General features: G+C 40.4%; 1 protein-coding gene and 1 long non-coding RNA gene across 2 annotated transcripts; one reads left to right on the forward strand and one right to left on the reverse strand.

Moving 5' to 3' along the window:
• The first annotated feature begins 414 nt into the window (after nucleotides 1–414).
• Stlk (Ste20-like kinase) lies at nucleotides 415–8,221 on the forward strand. Its single transcript, XM_028306316.1, has 7 exons — nucleotides 415–605; nucleotides 1,087–1,319; nucleotides 1,772–1,949; nucleotides 4,145–4,340; nucleotides 5,923–6,046; nucleotides 6,834–6,955; nucleotides 7,692–8,221. Exons 1-7 carry the CDS (start codon nucleotides 441–443, stop codon nucleotides 7,766–7,768), a joined length of 1,095 nt encoding a protein of 364 aa, XP_028162117.1. The 5' UTR covers nucleotides 415–440; the 3' UTR covers nucleotides 7,769–8,221.
• A 2,305-nt stretch (nucleotides 8,222–10,526) lies between these two features.
• Nucleotides 10,527–11,647, reverse strand: LOC114354061 (uncharacterized). Its single transcript, XR_003655975.1, has 2 exons — nucleotides 11,498–11,647; nucleotides 10,527–11,343 (listed from the first exon to the last, which is right to left on the reverse strand). It is a non-coding gene; the product is annotated as an uncharacterized LOC114354061 (long non-coding RNA).
• Between the last annotated feature and the right edge of the window lie 2,137 nt (nucleotides 11,648–13,784).

Below are 13,784 nucleotides of genomic sequence, written 5' to 3' on the forward strand. Positions count from 1 at the left end.
AGAGACAAGCTTGAATTCAAAAGGTTTAGACTAGCAATAACATTTACACAATGGTAAACAGCTTGCAGAAGTCAACTTCTAACTAAACCTCGCTTAACATGTCGAAACTTATTTGACGACTTGGCTTAATATACTAACGCCTTATGCTAAAAAAAAACTTATAAAAAAAACCAGTTAACTGTCAATGTCAGCTGCTTGTCATTTGATTGTCATGCAATGAGCTGTCAAAGCACACAAAACAAACAGCAGTGTACTCAATTATTATTTTGTTGATATTTATCTAGCCAATATTGTTATAGAATAGACTATTTTTAGACCAACAAACACACTTACGCACTGCCATTATGCCCTTTTAGTATATCGCGTTGGAATTTGTTATAATTTGAGTTTTGGTCTTAGATTAATAAAACAAGGTTTTGGTGCTATCCAATCGGTATACGATGTTCAATCCAGACATAAATGACTACCAGCTGACTTCCATTATAACCGAGTGCAGTGGAGGAGTGGCAGTGGTGTACTCTGCCCTGTACAAGCCAAGCAACCAAAATGTGGCCCTCAAGAGGTACTTTGTTGATAAAACAAAGGAGAACGCAGCTTTGATACAGGTAACAGAATGTTTACTTTACTTCATTAGCATTAAAAATAAGTTTATGACTCACTGCTCTGTTTACAATAGTTTTGCTTTGATTTTACTTGGTCTTGTCCAATAGCACACAAATCACCAGAATTGATTTTGACATAACATGAAAGGCATGACTTTACCTTGAACAAAAAATGACAAATATAGTTCCAAAATACTGGACTGTCCTGTCGATGACATTGACAGTGGGGCGCCACCGTCAATACCGGATCGCTGGTTCAGATTTTTGCCATGTTGGAAACCATATAGTTGAACAATGGTAGCGCCCCCCTGTCATTGAGTTTGGCGGGACAGTTCAGCGTGGGTCATCTATACCTACCTAACAAAAAAATGTATTTTTCTTAAAAACTTTTTGTAGATTTTTTTTCAGAATAAAAATTATGTAACTTTAGTTTTTATAAGTACCTGCCTACCTACCTACATAAGATTTCTTGTTTTATTTTCAGCAAGACATATTGACAAGAAAAGAACTTCAGCATCAGAACATACTGCCGTACTTGACATCCTTTGTGCACGGTCGTGAGCTCTACGTGGTGTCTCCTCTCATGACATTCGGGTCCTGCCGAGACATACTTGACCGGTACTTCCCTGAAGGCTTGCCGGAGCTGGCTTGTGCTCTAATCCTGAGAGATGTGCTTCAGGCACTGCAGTACTTGCATAAACAACTCTATATTCACAGGTGAGAACTTATATTGCCTAGACTGACTTGTTCCTTATGAAATGAGTTCCCCTATTTTAAGACTTTAGCAACCTTTTGGATGGAACTAAGAGTAATATTTCCAAAATTTGCTAGTATTTAAATATTTTGTCATGTGTAATGGTATGGAAACCTTTATTATGTCTAGTTTTGTAATACTTTATTGTGTGACACATTGAAAGCTAAAGTTGCTACCTTCAACATTGTGGGTCACAAACAATATTTTATCCTGATTGGGGTCCTGTTGCCCATTCCATGGTCATAGTCCCATAACTTTCTAAGATTCTACTGTTGTAATATGTTTCAAAATTTGTAGGGGGCCAATCTAAAAAAATAACATTTCCTCTGTAGCCCAGGGACCCCGTATCATTGATATGGTGGCTAAGCTACGCGCCTGGTGTACTTATAGTTGTATGCCGGTCGTATCGTTCCAGGAGCGTGCGCGCGAGCCACGTGCTAATCGGCGCTGACGGTTGCGCGCGGCTGTCAGGGCTGCGCAGCGCGGCCAGTCTGATGGCGCGCGGTCGACGCACGCGCCGCCTGCACCAGCTGCCGCCGCCGGATCATGCCAATGCTAATCTTATGTGGCTCAGCCCTGAGCTGTTAGAACAGGTAGAGTAGCTACTACACCTTGAATTACCGCTATGGTTCCTCTAGGTTAGAATATAACTCTTAACCATGTGCATGTGGATTGAGTGATCCTTGCTTCAATCTTAACAAAAATCGAGGAAGTTTTACTTAAAATATGTTAAAACATTGCGATGAAGTTTAAAAATTTGTTAAACCTAAGATAAAAATGTTATGGCCAATAAATAGGAGCACTCATACCGCACGCTTTAAGAAAACGTCAACATGTTTATTTCAGAAAATAAAGCCTTTCCACTTCTTTTTATAGTATTGAAAAATTGTTAAGAATATGTTAAAACTATTAACAAATTCAGAAATTCCTTGCACGTCCCGTTCCAAAGTTATGACGATTATTTAGGATCACTCACACCGCACACGGGCCGTATGAGTGCTCTTCAAAATAATGACTTTTTATTAATAAATACGTTTTATTTCTGTTGGGAAATGTGTGCAAACTGACGAGCGAATTTGTTAAAGAATAAGTGTGACAAAACTTAAAAGCTGAAGGAAGAAATTAACCTTTATTCTTTCCTCCAATATGCCGTGTGAGTGATCCTTACTTTTACCTCTATCTGCTCATATGTAGTTCGTAGGCAGACTGAGATAGTATCTAAAATTGTTAATTGTTTTTAACAATTATTTGGCATATATTTTGCTTTTATTAAGGTCATAATTTAAGAAATATCAGGCTTAGATGATTCCTAAAGGAAAATGTTGATTAGGGTACGTATGATTTTTTATTTTGAGAGACTGTTTCGATTCATCAGAAGTTTACATGTGAGATTTAATAATATTATTTTATCGTATTTTATAGTCCCAACAAAAAAAAACAGTTTTGTTGAGAAATTTGTAATTTATTTAAATAAAACCGTGAGTATCTTTCTCAATTCATATTACAAGTCAAATTTGAATTCAATCCTATAAACAATTGTAATGTTTCTTTATTTCTATCATTCAAGATGTAGGGGTAAACCACTAAAACTCGCGCTACTGCCGACCGCGGCGACGGACGCCCCCCGCGAGTTTTAGCGGAGGCCCCTAAACCTACTACATATTAGATTGCATTGGTTTTGCATTGTCACGTCTGACGAATCGGAACAGTCTCACAAAATAAAAAATCATATGTACCCTAATCAACATTTTCCTTTAGGAATCATCTAAGCCTGATATTTCTTAAATTATGACCTTAATAAAAGCAAAATATATGCCAAATAATTGTTAAAAACAATTAACAATTTTAGATACTATCTCAGTCTGCCTACGAACTACATATGAGCAGATAGAGGTAAAAGTAAGGATCACTCACACGGCATATTGGAGGAAAGAATAAAGGTTAATTTCTTCCTTCAGCTTTTAAGTTTTGTCACACTTATTCTTTAACAAATTCGCTCGTCAGTTTGCACACATTTCCCAACAGAAATAAAACGTATTTATTAATAAAAAGTCATTATTTTGAAGAGCACTCATACGGCCCGTGTGCGGTGTGAGTGATCCTAAATAATCGTCATAACTTTGGAACGGGACGTGCAAGGAATTTCTGAATTTGTTAATAGTTTTAACATATTCTTAACAATTTTTCAATACTATAAAAAGAAGTGGAAAGCCTTTATTTTCTGAAATAAACATGTTGACGTTTTCTTAAAGCGTGCGGTATGAGTGCTCCTATTTATTGGCCATAACATTTTTATCTTAGGTTTAACAAATTTTTAAACTTCATCGCAATGTTTTAACATATTTTAAGTAAAACTTCCTCGATTTTTGTTAAGATTGAAGCAAGGATCACTCAATCCACATGCACATCTCTTAACCTTCCTGTGGATGTCATAAGAAGCAACATATGGAGAAATAAGATATCACGCCATTTTATCGATTTTGCTCATACATTTTGACGTCGACAAAAGTTATCACGGCGTGCATTTTAGGCCTACAGAACTCCCCAACATCTGACCAGTCAGTGTAGGTAGTGTTCACCAAATCCTCTCTTTTGCTTCAGGTAACTTCATTTTAAGTTGAAATGTAACTTGTTTTGAGAATAATTAAACTTTATATTCTATTCTAAAATCCTGTTGTCTTCCCTAAAACAAAAACAGGGAGGACAACAGGATTTTTGAAGTCATCCTCCTGCAGTGGAGACTAAATGAATGATAAAGGGTGAATAGAATAATCAAAACCTTCCCCAGAACCTGAAAGGCTACGACGAGCGCTCAGACATCTACTCGGTGGGCGTGGTGTGCTGCGAGCTGGGCAACGGCGCGGTGCCGTTTGCGGAGGTGCCTACGACGCTCATGTTCACGGAGAAAGTGCGCGGCAGCCGTCCGCAACTGTTGGACTGTTCCACCTTCCCGGAGCCTTGCCTGGATGATGCCGAGATGAAGAGTAAGGACGCACTACTTAAGACTTTCCATCATCATATCAGCCAAAGAAAGTCCACTGCTGCACATAGACCTACATCCAACGTCTTCCTGCAACCTTTATGTCTTCTCTCTACCTTGTGGGTGGACGTCACACGTTGCGCTTGCAGGTACTTGCCAATTCTAGATCCCTGCTGCTTCTTCGGCTCCTTGCTATGTGCCCTAGCCATTCCCATCGTTACAGTCTGTCCATTGCTGAAATAGGCCTCCCCAATTATTTCCAGATTAGCCGGTTGGTATAATTGGTATAAGCCCGCATCCAGCGTCTTCCTGCAACCATCTGTCCACCTTGTCGTCTTTAGACGTCTCACGCTGTCGGTATGTGGCCTCCATTCCAAAACCTTGCTGCTTCATCGGTCGTCAGTTCTTCGTGCTATGTGCTCTTCCCATTATCACTTCAGCTTGCCCATCCTTCTGGCTCTGAGTTGGCCAACGGCTCGGTGCCATTCTAGGAAGTTCCCACGACGCTCATGTTCACGGAGAAGGTGCGCGGCAGCCGCCCTCAACTCCTGGACTGTTCTACTTTCCCGGAGCCATGCCTAGACGACGCCGAGATGAAGAGTAAGGACGAACTACTTCAAAGTACATTTAAGTAACTTCTCATATCAGCCACAGGACGTCCACTGCAGCACATAGACCCCCCCCCCCCATTTTTTTACATTAGCCGGTTGGAAGCAGCCTGATTCCAGTGTCTTCCTGCAACCTTTAAGTTACAAAGTCTTCTCTCTACCTTATGAGTGGTTTCATACGTTGCGCTTGTCAGTATTTAGCGAAATCTAGATCCCTGCTGCTTCTTCGGCCGTTAGTTCTTCGTGCTACGTGCTCTTACCACTATCACTGAAGGTGCGCGGCAGCCGCCCGCAGATGCTCGACTGTTCCACCTTCCCGGAGCCGTGTCTGGATGACGCCGAGATGAAGAGTAAGGACTCATCATCATCATTATAGTTACAGGACTTCCACTGCTGTACGCAGGCCTCCTCCAATGATTTTCAGATGAGTTAGTAGCAGTCTACATCCAGCGTCTTCCTGCAACTTTTATACGGTCATCTGTCCACTTTCTGGGTTGACGTCACACGCTGCACTTACCAATACTTGGCCAATTCCAGATTTTTGCTGCCGGCCGATGGGCCGTCAGTTTTGGTGTTGTGTCCTGCCCATTGTCCCTTTAGCTTGCTAATGAGGCGAGCTATGACAAAACTTTTATTACAACCGGTATTCCGCAGTAGATTGCTGTAATAAGGTGCGGATCCATTCCATTATATTGGTCAAGATGGGCATGCCCACATAATTACCTCGTACTTGTGACGTCACACTCACGGTCCATCAAGATGAAAAGTACGTCTTCGAACAAAGGCCTCCTCTTAAACCTTCCACCGGCTTTTATTCGCAGCCACATTCACACCCAGTTTATTCCAGCTTGTTGCCGGATGTCATCTGTCCATCTTTTAGGCGGTCTTCCTCTGCCATTGAATCGGAAATCGATTGTAGAAGTGGCTGTAACCTCACCCTTTGTTTAGCACTGGTTGTAGCGTGATAATGTGTCGCAGGCATGTACAACACGGACAGCGGCGTGGGCGACAGCGCGGACGGCGTGTCGCGGCTGCGGCAGGCCTACGCCGCGCGCAAGCTCAGCGACTCATTCCACCACCTCAGCGAGCTGGCGCTGCAGAGGTACACCGCCAATACTTCCAAGAACACTTTCTTTCCCGAGTTAAACCCGGCCTCTTCAAGGCGAAAGTGAATAAGCTGACACGGCAGGTATGTTCCATCCTAGATATCTCACCTAACAGGTGTGGGTGACCTGGTTTGTGCTGCATAAAAAAATGTTTATAAAATACTTCAACTCCCTCTTGATGTATGCTGCCCAAATTAAAAGAAATTATTTTTTATTTCGATTTTAGTAGCTTCGAAGTCACGTACGTGTCAAGTGAACCCTGTCAGTTTATACGTACGTGACTTCAGTATGCAACCTATGGATTATTTGGGGCTTGGCCAGCTGGTAGCGGTTTGCAATTCTGCATCCAGCTACCTTAATAAGGCGTCGGTCCACTTAGTGGGTGAACGTCCCACAGTACATTGTCCGGTACGCGGCCTCCAGAACCTTGCTGCCTCAACGGCCGTCAGTTCCCATGCCCTGCCCATTGCCACTTCAGCTTGCTTCCTTGGGATATTATGTCATCGACTTTAGTTCGTTTACGGATCATTTCATTTCTGATTCGATTTCGTAAAGAAACAATGAGAACTTGATTTTTTTTATGCATAACAAGACAGGTTTTTGACCACAATCGCACTTAATATTAAGTGGGATGCAGTCTAGAATGGTACATATCTGCCCTGTAAGTGCCTATTCACTCTCGCCTTGAAAAGGCCCGGATTATAGTCTTCGGGAAAGGCAGGCAGCGAATTGCAGCGAAAAGCGATTGGATGAGGAGTTGTTACATGTGTTGTTATGCGACAGGGATCCTGAAAAGCGGCCGTCAGCGACACAGCTACTGGCACACGCGTTCTTCCGGCAGATCCGCCGCAGCGACTACCTGCCCGGCCTGCTGGGCCGCGTCAAGCCCATCAAGCCCGACCCCAGTGAGTGCCCATGTTTGAACAAAACTACGCCTGTACCTTAACTGCCTCTGTGATCTAGACCACCTGATTCAGACGCAGTGGTTGTGATCTATACGACCTGATTATGAACCAGTAGTTCATGAAGCCCGACCCCAGTGAGTACTTACGTTATAACAAAATTACGTCTAATTAGTCTAGCTAGACCACCTGATTCAGCCCCAGTGGCCACAATTCAACTAAGACGTTCACAACTGGACAACGGGTTTTTTTCCGTCAGGATATGAGTTGCATATGGAGCGAATTGTAAAAAAGATCCGTACCAAAGAGTGAATGACTCTTGATTCTATTCTAGCCGATGGGGACGAATTATGTGGCTATCACCACAAGATGGGTGGAGCCTGCCCTCTAAAACCCGACATTGTTCTCCAATGAAACGGAACCGCTGGACAAAGGCTTCCCCTAAGAATTTCCACAACGACCAGTCTTGCGCTTCCCGCGACATTCACTGGATCATCGATCCACCGAGTGAGAGGCCCGTCTACAATACATCTAAAGTGACCTACTTAACTTGACCCGTCCTCTGCCCTTTATGTTTGGCAATTCTGCTGGCTATGTCAGTTACATAGATCGTCAATTTTATTACAGCGTTTGAAAATTGTTATTGAAATAAAAAAGATAAATGTTTTTGGAAATACATCTCTCATGCATAAAAGACATAACAAACTTGCTTCCATAAGTCTGTATTTCTTTACTCCAGACGATATATCAGCGCTGCTCCTTCAACAGAAGATGTCAGAAATGGAGATTGAGAAGACGACCGAATGGGACTTCTGATGGAGAACTACACCAGAGGTATGTCTCGATGTTTACAGTGTTCCTTTGTTCTTGTGACCCTATCGTAATTGGAAAGTTACCTAAAGGTTCGGCCAAACCAACGCGATCAGCCTGCGTGCGCGATGGCAATCAATGCGTTGGTTTGGCCGAATCTTTAGGTAAGAGAAGAGAGAATTTTAAGGCCTCTCGGTCGCGTACTACCTCAAAATAATTATAAATGTACATCATACCAATGTGCCTCTAATAAATTGTCAATGTATATTAACCAAACGTATTAAATCGCGATACCCTGTCAAAATTAAAATCCTTGTAAAATGTCAATATGACCATAAGCAGGAATTTTGACATACATTGCATTTACCTATTTTATTTTTGCAATTTTTATTCAATATTTAAAGCGACAGAGATGTTATAACACAGTTTTACTCACCTGTTCAAAATCTACTTCTATCTTATTAATAATAATAATTCTTTTTATCCTGGAACTTTGGCTCTCCACAAAATAATGTATCGCACTGTAAACAGATAATAAAAATAATTTAAAACTTGCCAGGAACCGTAAACATCGAGGCTATATAAATAAATAAAATAAATAAATAGATGTGATTAGGGTAATAAATTATATTTTAACTAGTGTCCGACCGAATATGGATTTTCAGCCGAAAACGGAAACGAAAACGAAGCTTCGGCCGCAGTCTCATTTTCGGCCGAAAACGAAAACGAAAACGAAAATGACCTTCAAATGTCAAATTTCAATCTGTGATCAAATATTATCTTGTAAACAATATGAAATTATGTAAAAACTTTGAAAACCGTTAATGTTTTGACCAAAAACATACTGAATAGGGTGGTCCTTATTCCTATAAAAAAAATTTTTTTTCTTATATTTTGCGGGGCACCACGTAATTTGAATATATACCATATGAAAGTCTTTCATTATTTTTTTTTTAATTTTTAAAAGACATTTAGGGGTCGCTACCAAGGTTTGAATTTTAAGTAAAAACACAAAATCTGTATTTGTTAGATTCATTTATTTTTAGCCAAAGCCAAATAAAAATGTTACAAAATTATTGTTGTTTCTATGAACTAAGATATTATGTACAATATACATTATTTGAATCAATTATTTTTAAGATATAAGAGTTTACTTGTTAGTATCTCGACGCGTCGGTACCATGGTCGGTACAGAAGAGGGGTTGAGGGGAGAAGGGGACAAGAAGCGACTGTCTATTTCATCTATGCGATGTTCATTTGCACCTAAAATGTGATATAAACACTTAAATAAAACATTTATGAAACCATGATTTAAGATCTTCAAAGCTTTTGTAAATATTTTGACAGCTGGTAGCGACCTCTAAATCTTAACCAAAAAAAAAACAAAAAAAGCTAATTTCATATTTAGAGGTATATAATCGAATGAGAAAGTGCCCCGGGGAGAATTCAAAAGTCGAAAAATAAGGACCACCCTAATACTGAAGTATGATAGTCGATTTTGATAAGGATTGATTAAAGAAATTAAACACAAAAAATTTAAGATATTATTTTGAATTCTTAGTAGAATGTTATTTCCGGTGTGTATTGGAATATTGGGAAGTGAAGAAGAAATAAGGGTGTCAAGTGGGAATTTTTCAACTTCAAAAATGAATACAAATAAATCTAATGATTTTTTATTATTTATTACTAATGCAAACTGGAGTTTAACTAACAATGCGGATTTAATTTTTTATAGGCAATGTCGTTTAAATGACGCCCGTTTTACTCTAGGCACTCTCACAGCCGGACCCTTACATTCGCAACTATGCGAGAGCAAATTGCGCTAATAATTTTTCTGCAACTTCACGGCGGATATTTTCTTACAGAACCTGAATTATTTAAGGATTGTTTGCTGTAAACTTTTGACTTGAGATATCCCCACAAGAAAAAGTCGCATGGTGTGTGATCTGGTGATCGAGGCGGCTAGAGTATGTACTTGCTGATCAAATATTTAAAAAAAAAATAGTCCTCAGTATCTCCATTGAGGATCTGTCCGTGTGTGGTGAGACACCTTTTTGCTGAAATAGAGTTCCGTAGTTGTCCGGGATGCAGTTGCAGTTGTGGTATCAGACATTCATCGATCATTCGACAATACAATTGACTTGTTGATTTATGCAAATTCCGCATAATTTCGTCTTGAACTTGGGCCACCCGTTTGGCGTCACTACTGAGTTTGATGGGTTTGGAGGAATTCTGTGGACGACTTCTTTCTTGCTTGAACTTTTGCACTCACGATGAGGTAAGTTGTTGATATGATGCTTGCGCCGTCATTCAATCGCTGAATATTGAAATTAGTACGAAAAGCGCGACGCACTCGATCCATGGTTCGTCGCATTTCAAATACTTATTGCTCAACTGCGAAAAGTCTGTAGGCTCCCGACTAGTGACTAATGGTGTATTTCAAATCTGCATTAGACTCTATTTTGAAACAATTAAACTTAATTGAAACTCTTTGGTTTTATTTGTATTCAATTTTGAACTTGGATAAAGATATTGGAACGATAAACATCACCATCTTATTCACGTATTTCTGGTATTCGGTTTGGCCGAAGCTTCGGCTGGTTTTTGGCCGAAAACGAAAATATGGCCGAATGTCCATTTTTTGGCCGAAAATGGCCGAAAACGAAAACGAAAACGAATATTCGGTCGGTCACTAATTTTAACATAATTATTAAATATTATCTAGATGACATAGATGTTGCCACTGTGATTAATAAACAAATGATTGTTAAATTCCTGATTATTATTTTAACTTAATAACTAATATTTTATAAATGCTTTAATGAAACAAAATATTAACGCAAGCTTAACTACTAGCTGGCCCTGTGACGATAAAAACGAGTAAATTGTATAGGTAACCCATCATTATCGCAAGTTCGAGACAAAAATTTTCATTTTCGCGTTTTGCATGAAATACTGAGTATTTTAAAATAGTCTTTTTATAAACATTTTCATTTACAAGAGTATTCCACGAAAAAAAAAGCTAGTCATGTTACAGACCATCAGCATATTATATTATTGTTCCGTGGGCGTGGTAAAATGTGCTATATGCTTTTAGCGATAGTGTCGAAGATCGCTCGCAACCTATTATGTTATTGGTCCGTGGGTGTGGTAAAATGTGCTATATGCTTTTGGCAATAATGTCGAAGATCGCTCGCAACCTATTATGTTATTGTTCCGTGGGTGCGGTAAAATGTGCTATATGCTTTTGATAGTGTCGAAGATCGCTCGCAACCTATTATGTTCTTGGTCCATGAGTGTGGCAAAATGTGCTATATGCTTTTAGCAATAATGTCGAAGATCGCTCGCAACCTATTATGTTCTTGGTCCATGAGTGTGGTAAAATGTGCTATATGCCTTTGCCATTAGTGTCGAAGATCGCTCGCAGCCTATTATGTTCTTGGTCCATGAGTGTGGTAAAATGCGCTATATGTTTTAGCAATAATGTCGAAGATCGCTCGCAACCTATTATGTTCTTGGTCCGTGGGTGTGGTAAAATGTGCTATATGTTTTTAGCAATAATGTCGAAGATCGCTCGCAACCTATTATGTTATTGGTCTATGAGTGTGGTAAAATGTGCTATATGGTTTTGGCAATAGTGTCGAAGATCGCTCGCAACCTATTATGTTCCTGGTCCATGAGTGTGGTAAAATGTGCTATATGTGTTTAGCAATAATGTCAAAGATCCTTCGCAACCTATTATGTTATTGGTCCGTGGGTGCGGTAAAATGTGCTATATGCTTTTGGCGATAGTGTCGAATATCGCTTGAAGCCACACGGCCGCAGCGCGCGCGCCCGCGTCTTCGTCCCTCGTGTATTCGCTAGCCACATACGAGGCGCGGCCCGCCCTGGAACAATGTGGATTAAATACAGGGTGAGCCAAAAATATTTGCAAAAGCAACGCTTAATTTCTCAAAAATGGTTCGAGGTAGGGACGCGTGGATGATAGGAAACTGTATATTATTCGGCATGTGACGATGCACAGCATCTGGTGAGAGATGCGTCTACTTCCGGTGTAGTTTTTTACCTTTTTATACCTTAAATGACGTCATTTCCGCAATTATTTAATAGGAATTGATTTGACTTACTTCCGTTTGCCGCCATTTTAGTCACCTGGGGGCGAGCTTGCTCGGAGTTCTTCATAGCGTCTTTAACTTCCAAACTAGCAACATCGTAAGCAGAAACTCTGCTCAGATTTTTACTGAAATAATTTATTTCTCAAGGTTCTTATACTAAGTTTAAAATTAAAAAGTGCAATTGACCGCGCGTGTGTGACCACGAACGACATGTACGTGATGGTGGTTGGCGCAAAAGGGGACGAGTGTCTTCCGGACGACGAGCAGGTGGACCCAGAGCGTCGGATACCGGAGAAACTCTGACCCCGGCGAGATTCAAAACGGATGAAACGAGGTACGTGGGATTCTGATAGCTTTAACANCCGGTGTGTATTGGAATATTGGGAAGTGAAGAAGAAATAAGGGTGTCAAGTGGGAATTTTTCAACTTCAAAAATGAATACAAATAAATCTAATGATTTTTTATTATTTATTACTAATGCAAACTGGAGTTTAACTAACAATGCGGATTTAATTTTTTATAGGCAATGTCGTTTAAATGACGCCCGTTTTACTCTAGGCACTCTCACAGCCGGACCCTTACATTCGCAACTATGCGAGAGCAAATTGCGCTAATAATTTTTCTGCAACTTCACGGCGGATATTTTCTTACAGAACCTGAATTATTTAAGGATTGTTTGCTGTAAACTTTTGACTTGAGATATCCCCACAAGAAAAAGTCGCATGGTGTGTGATCTGGTGATCGAGGCGGCTAGAGTATGTACTTGCTGATCAAATATTTAAAAAAAAAATAGTCCTCAGTATCTCCATTGAGGATCTGTCCGTGTGTGGTGAGACACCTTTTTGCTGAAATAGAGTTCCGTAGTTGTCCGGGATGCAGTTGCAGTTGTGGTATCAGACATTCATCGATCATTCGACAANATTGGTCCGTGGGTGCGGTAAAATGTGCTATATGCTTTTGGCGATAGTGTCGAATATCGCTTGAAGCCACACGGCCGCAGCGCGCGCGCCCGCGTCTTCGTCCCTCGTGTATTCGCTAGCCACATACGAGGCGCGGCCCGCCCTGGAACAATGTGGATTAAATACAGGGTGAGCCAAAAATATTTGCAAAAGCAACGCTTAATTTCTCAAAAATGGTTCGAGGTAGGGACGCGTGGATGATAGGAAACTGTATATTATTCGGCATGTGACGATGCACAGCATCTGGTGAGAGATGCGTCTACTTCCGGTGTAGTTTTTTACCTTTTTATACCTTAAATGACGTCATTTCCGCAATTATTTAATAGGAATTGATTTGACTTACTTCCGTTTGCCGCCATTTTAGTCACCTGGGGGCGAGCTTGCTCGGAGTTCTTCATAGCGTCTTTAACTTCCAAACTAGCAACATCGTAAGCAGAAACTCTGCTCAGATTTTTACTGAAATAATTTATTTCTCAAGGTTCTTATACTAAGTTTAAAATTAAAAAGTGCAATTGACCGCGCGTGTGTGACCACGAACGACATGTACGTGATGGTGGTTGGCGCAAAAGGGGACGAGTGTCTTCCGGACGACGAGCAGGTGGACCCAGAGCGTCGGATACCGGAGAAACTCCTGGTATTACTAATCTAAAACTATATTAAAGATAACTTTAATTTTCTTACTAAGCATAAAAGCTTAACCAATTTCATTTCCTGATAAAGGCCTTAAACCCAACAGTAGGTATCTAAAATGTGACCTTTACGAGGCTTCTCGCAGACTAGCTTATGTATATTTTTCTCCTACCAACTACATCAGCTGCTGACATGACAAAACATAGTCTCACCTGAATAATTTCAAGATTAAGTTCGGCACCGTTACGGCATCATACAAAAAACTGGGAAAAATGACAGCAAATCCCAAAAAACAACATAGGTATGCCCTTTTTACAA

Source organism: Ostrinia furnacalis, unplaced genomic scaffold (genome assembly GCF_004193835.3).
Source record: "Ostrinia furnacalis isolate ACB-3 unplaced genomic scaffold, ASM419383v2 OfSCF1913, whole genome shotgun sequence".
In the NCBI taxonomy this organism is placed as follows: domain Eukaryota; kingdom Metazoa; phylum Arthropoda; class Insecta; order Lepidoptera; family Crambidae; genus Ostrinia; species Ostrinia furnacalis.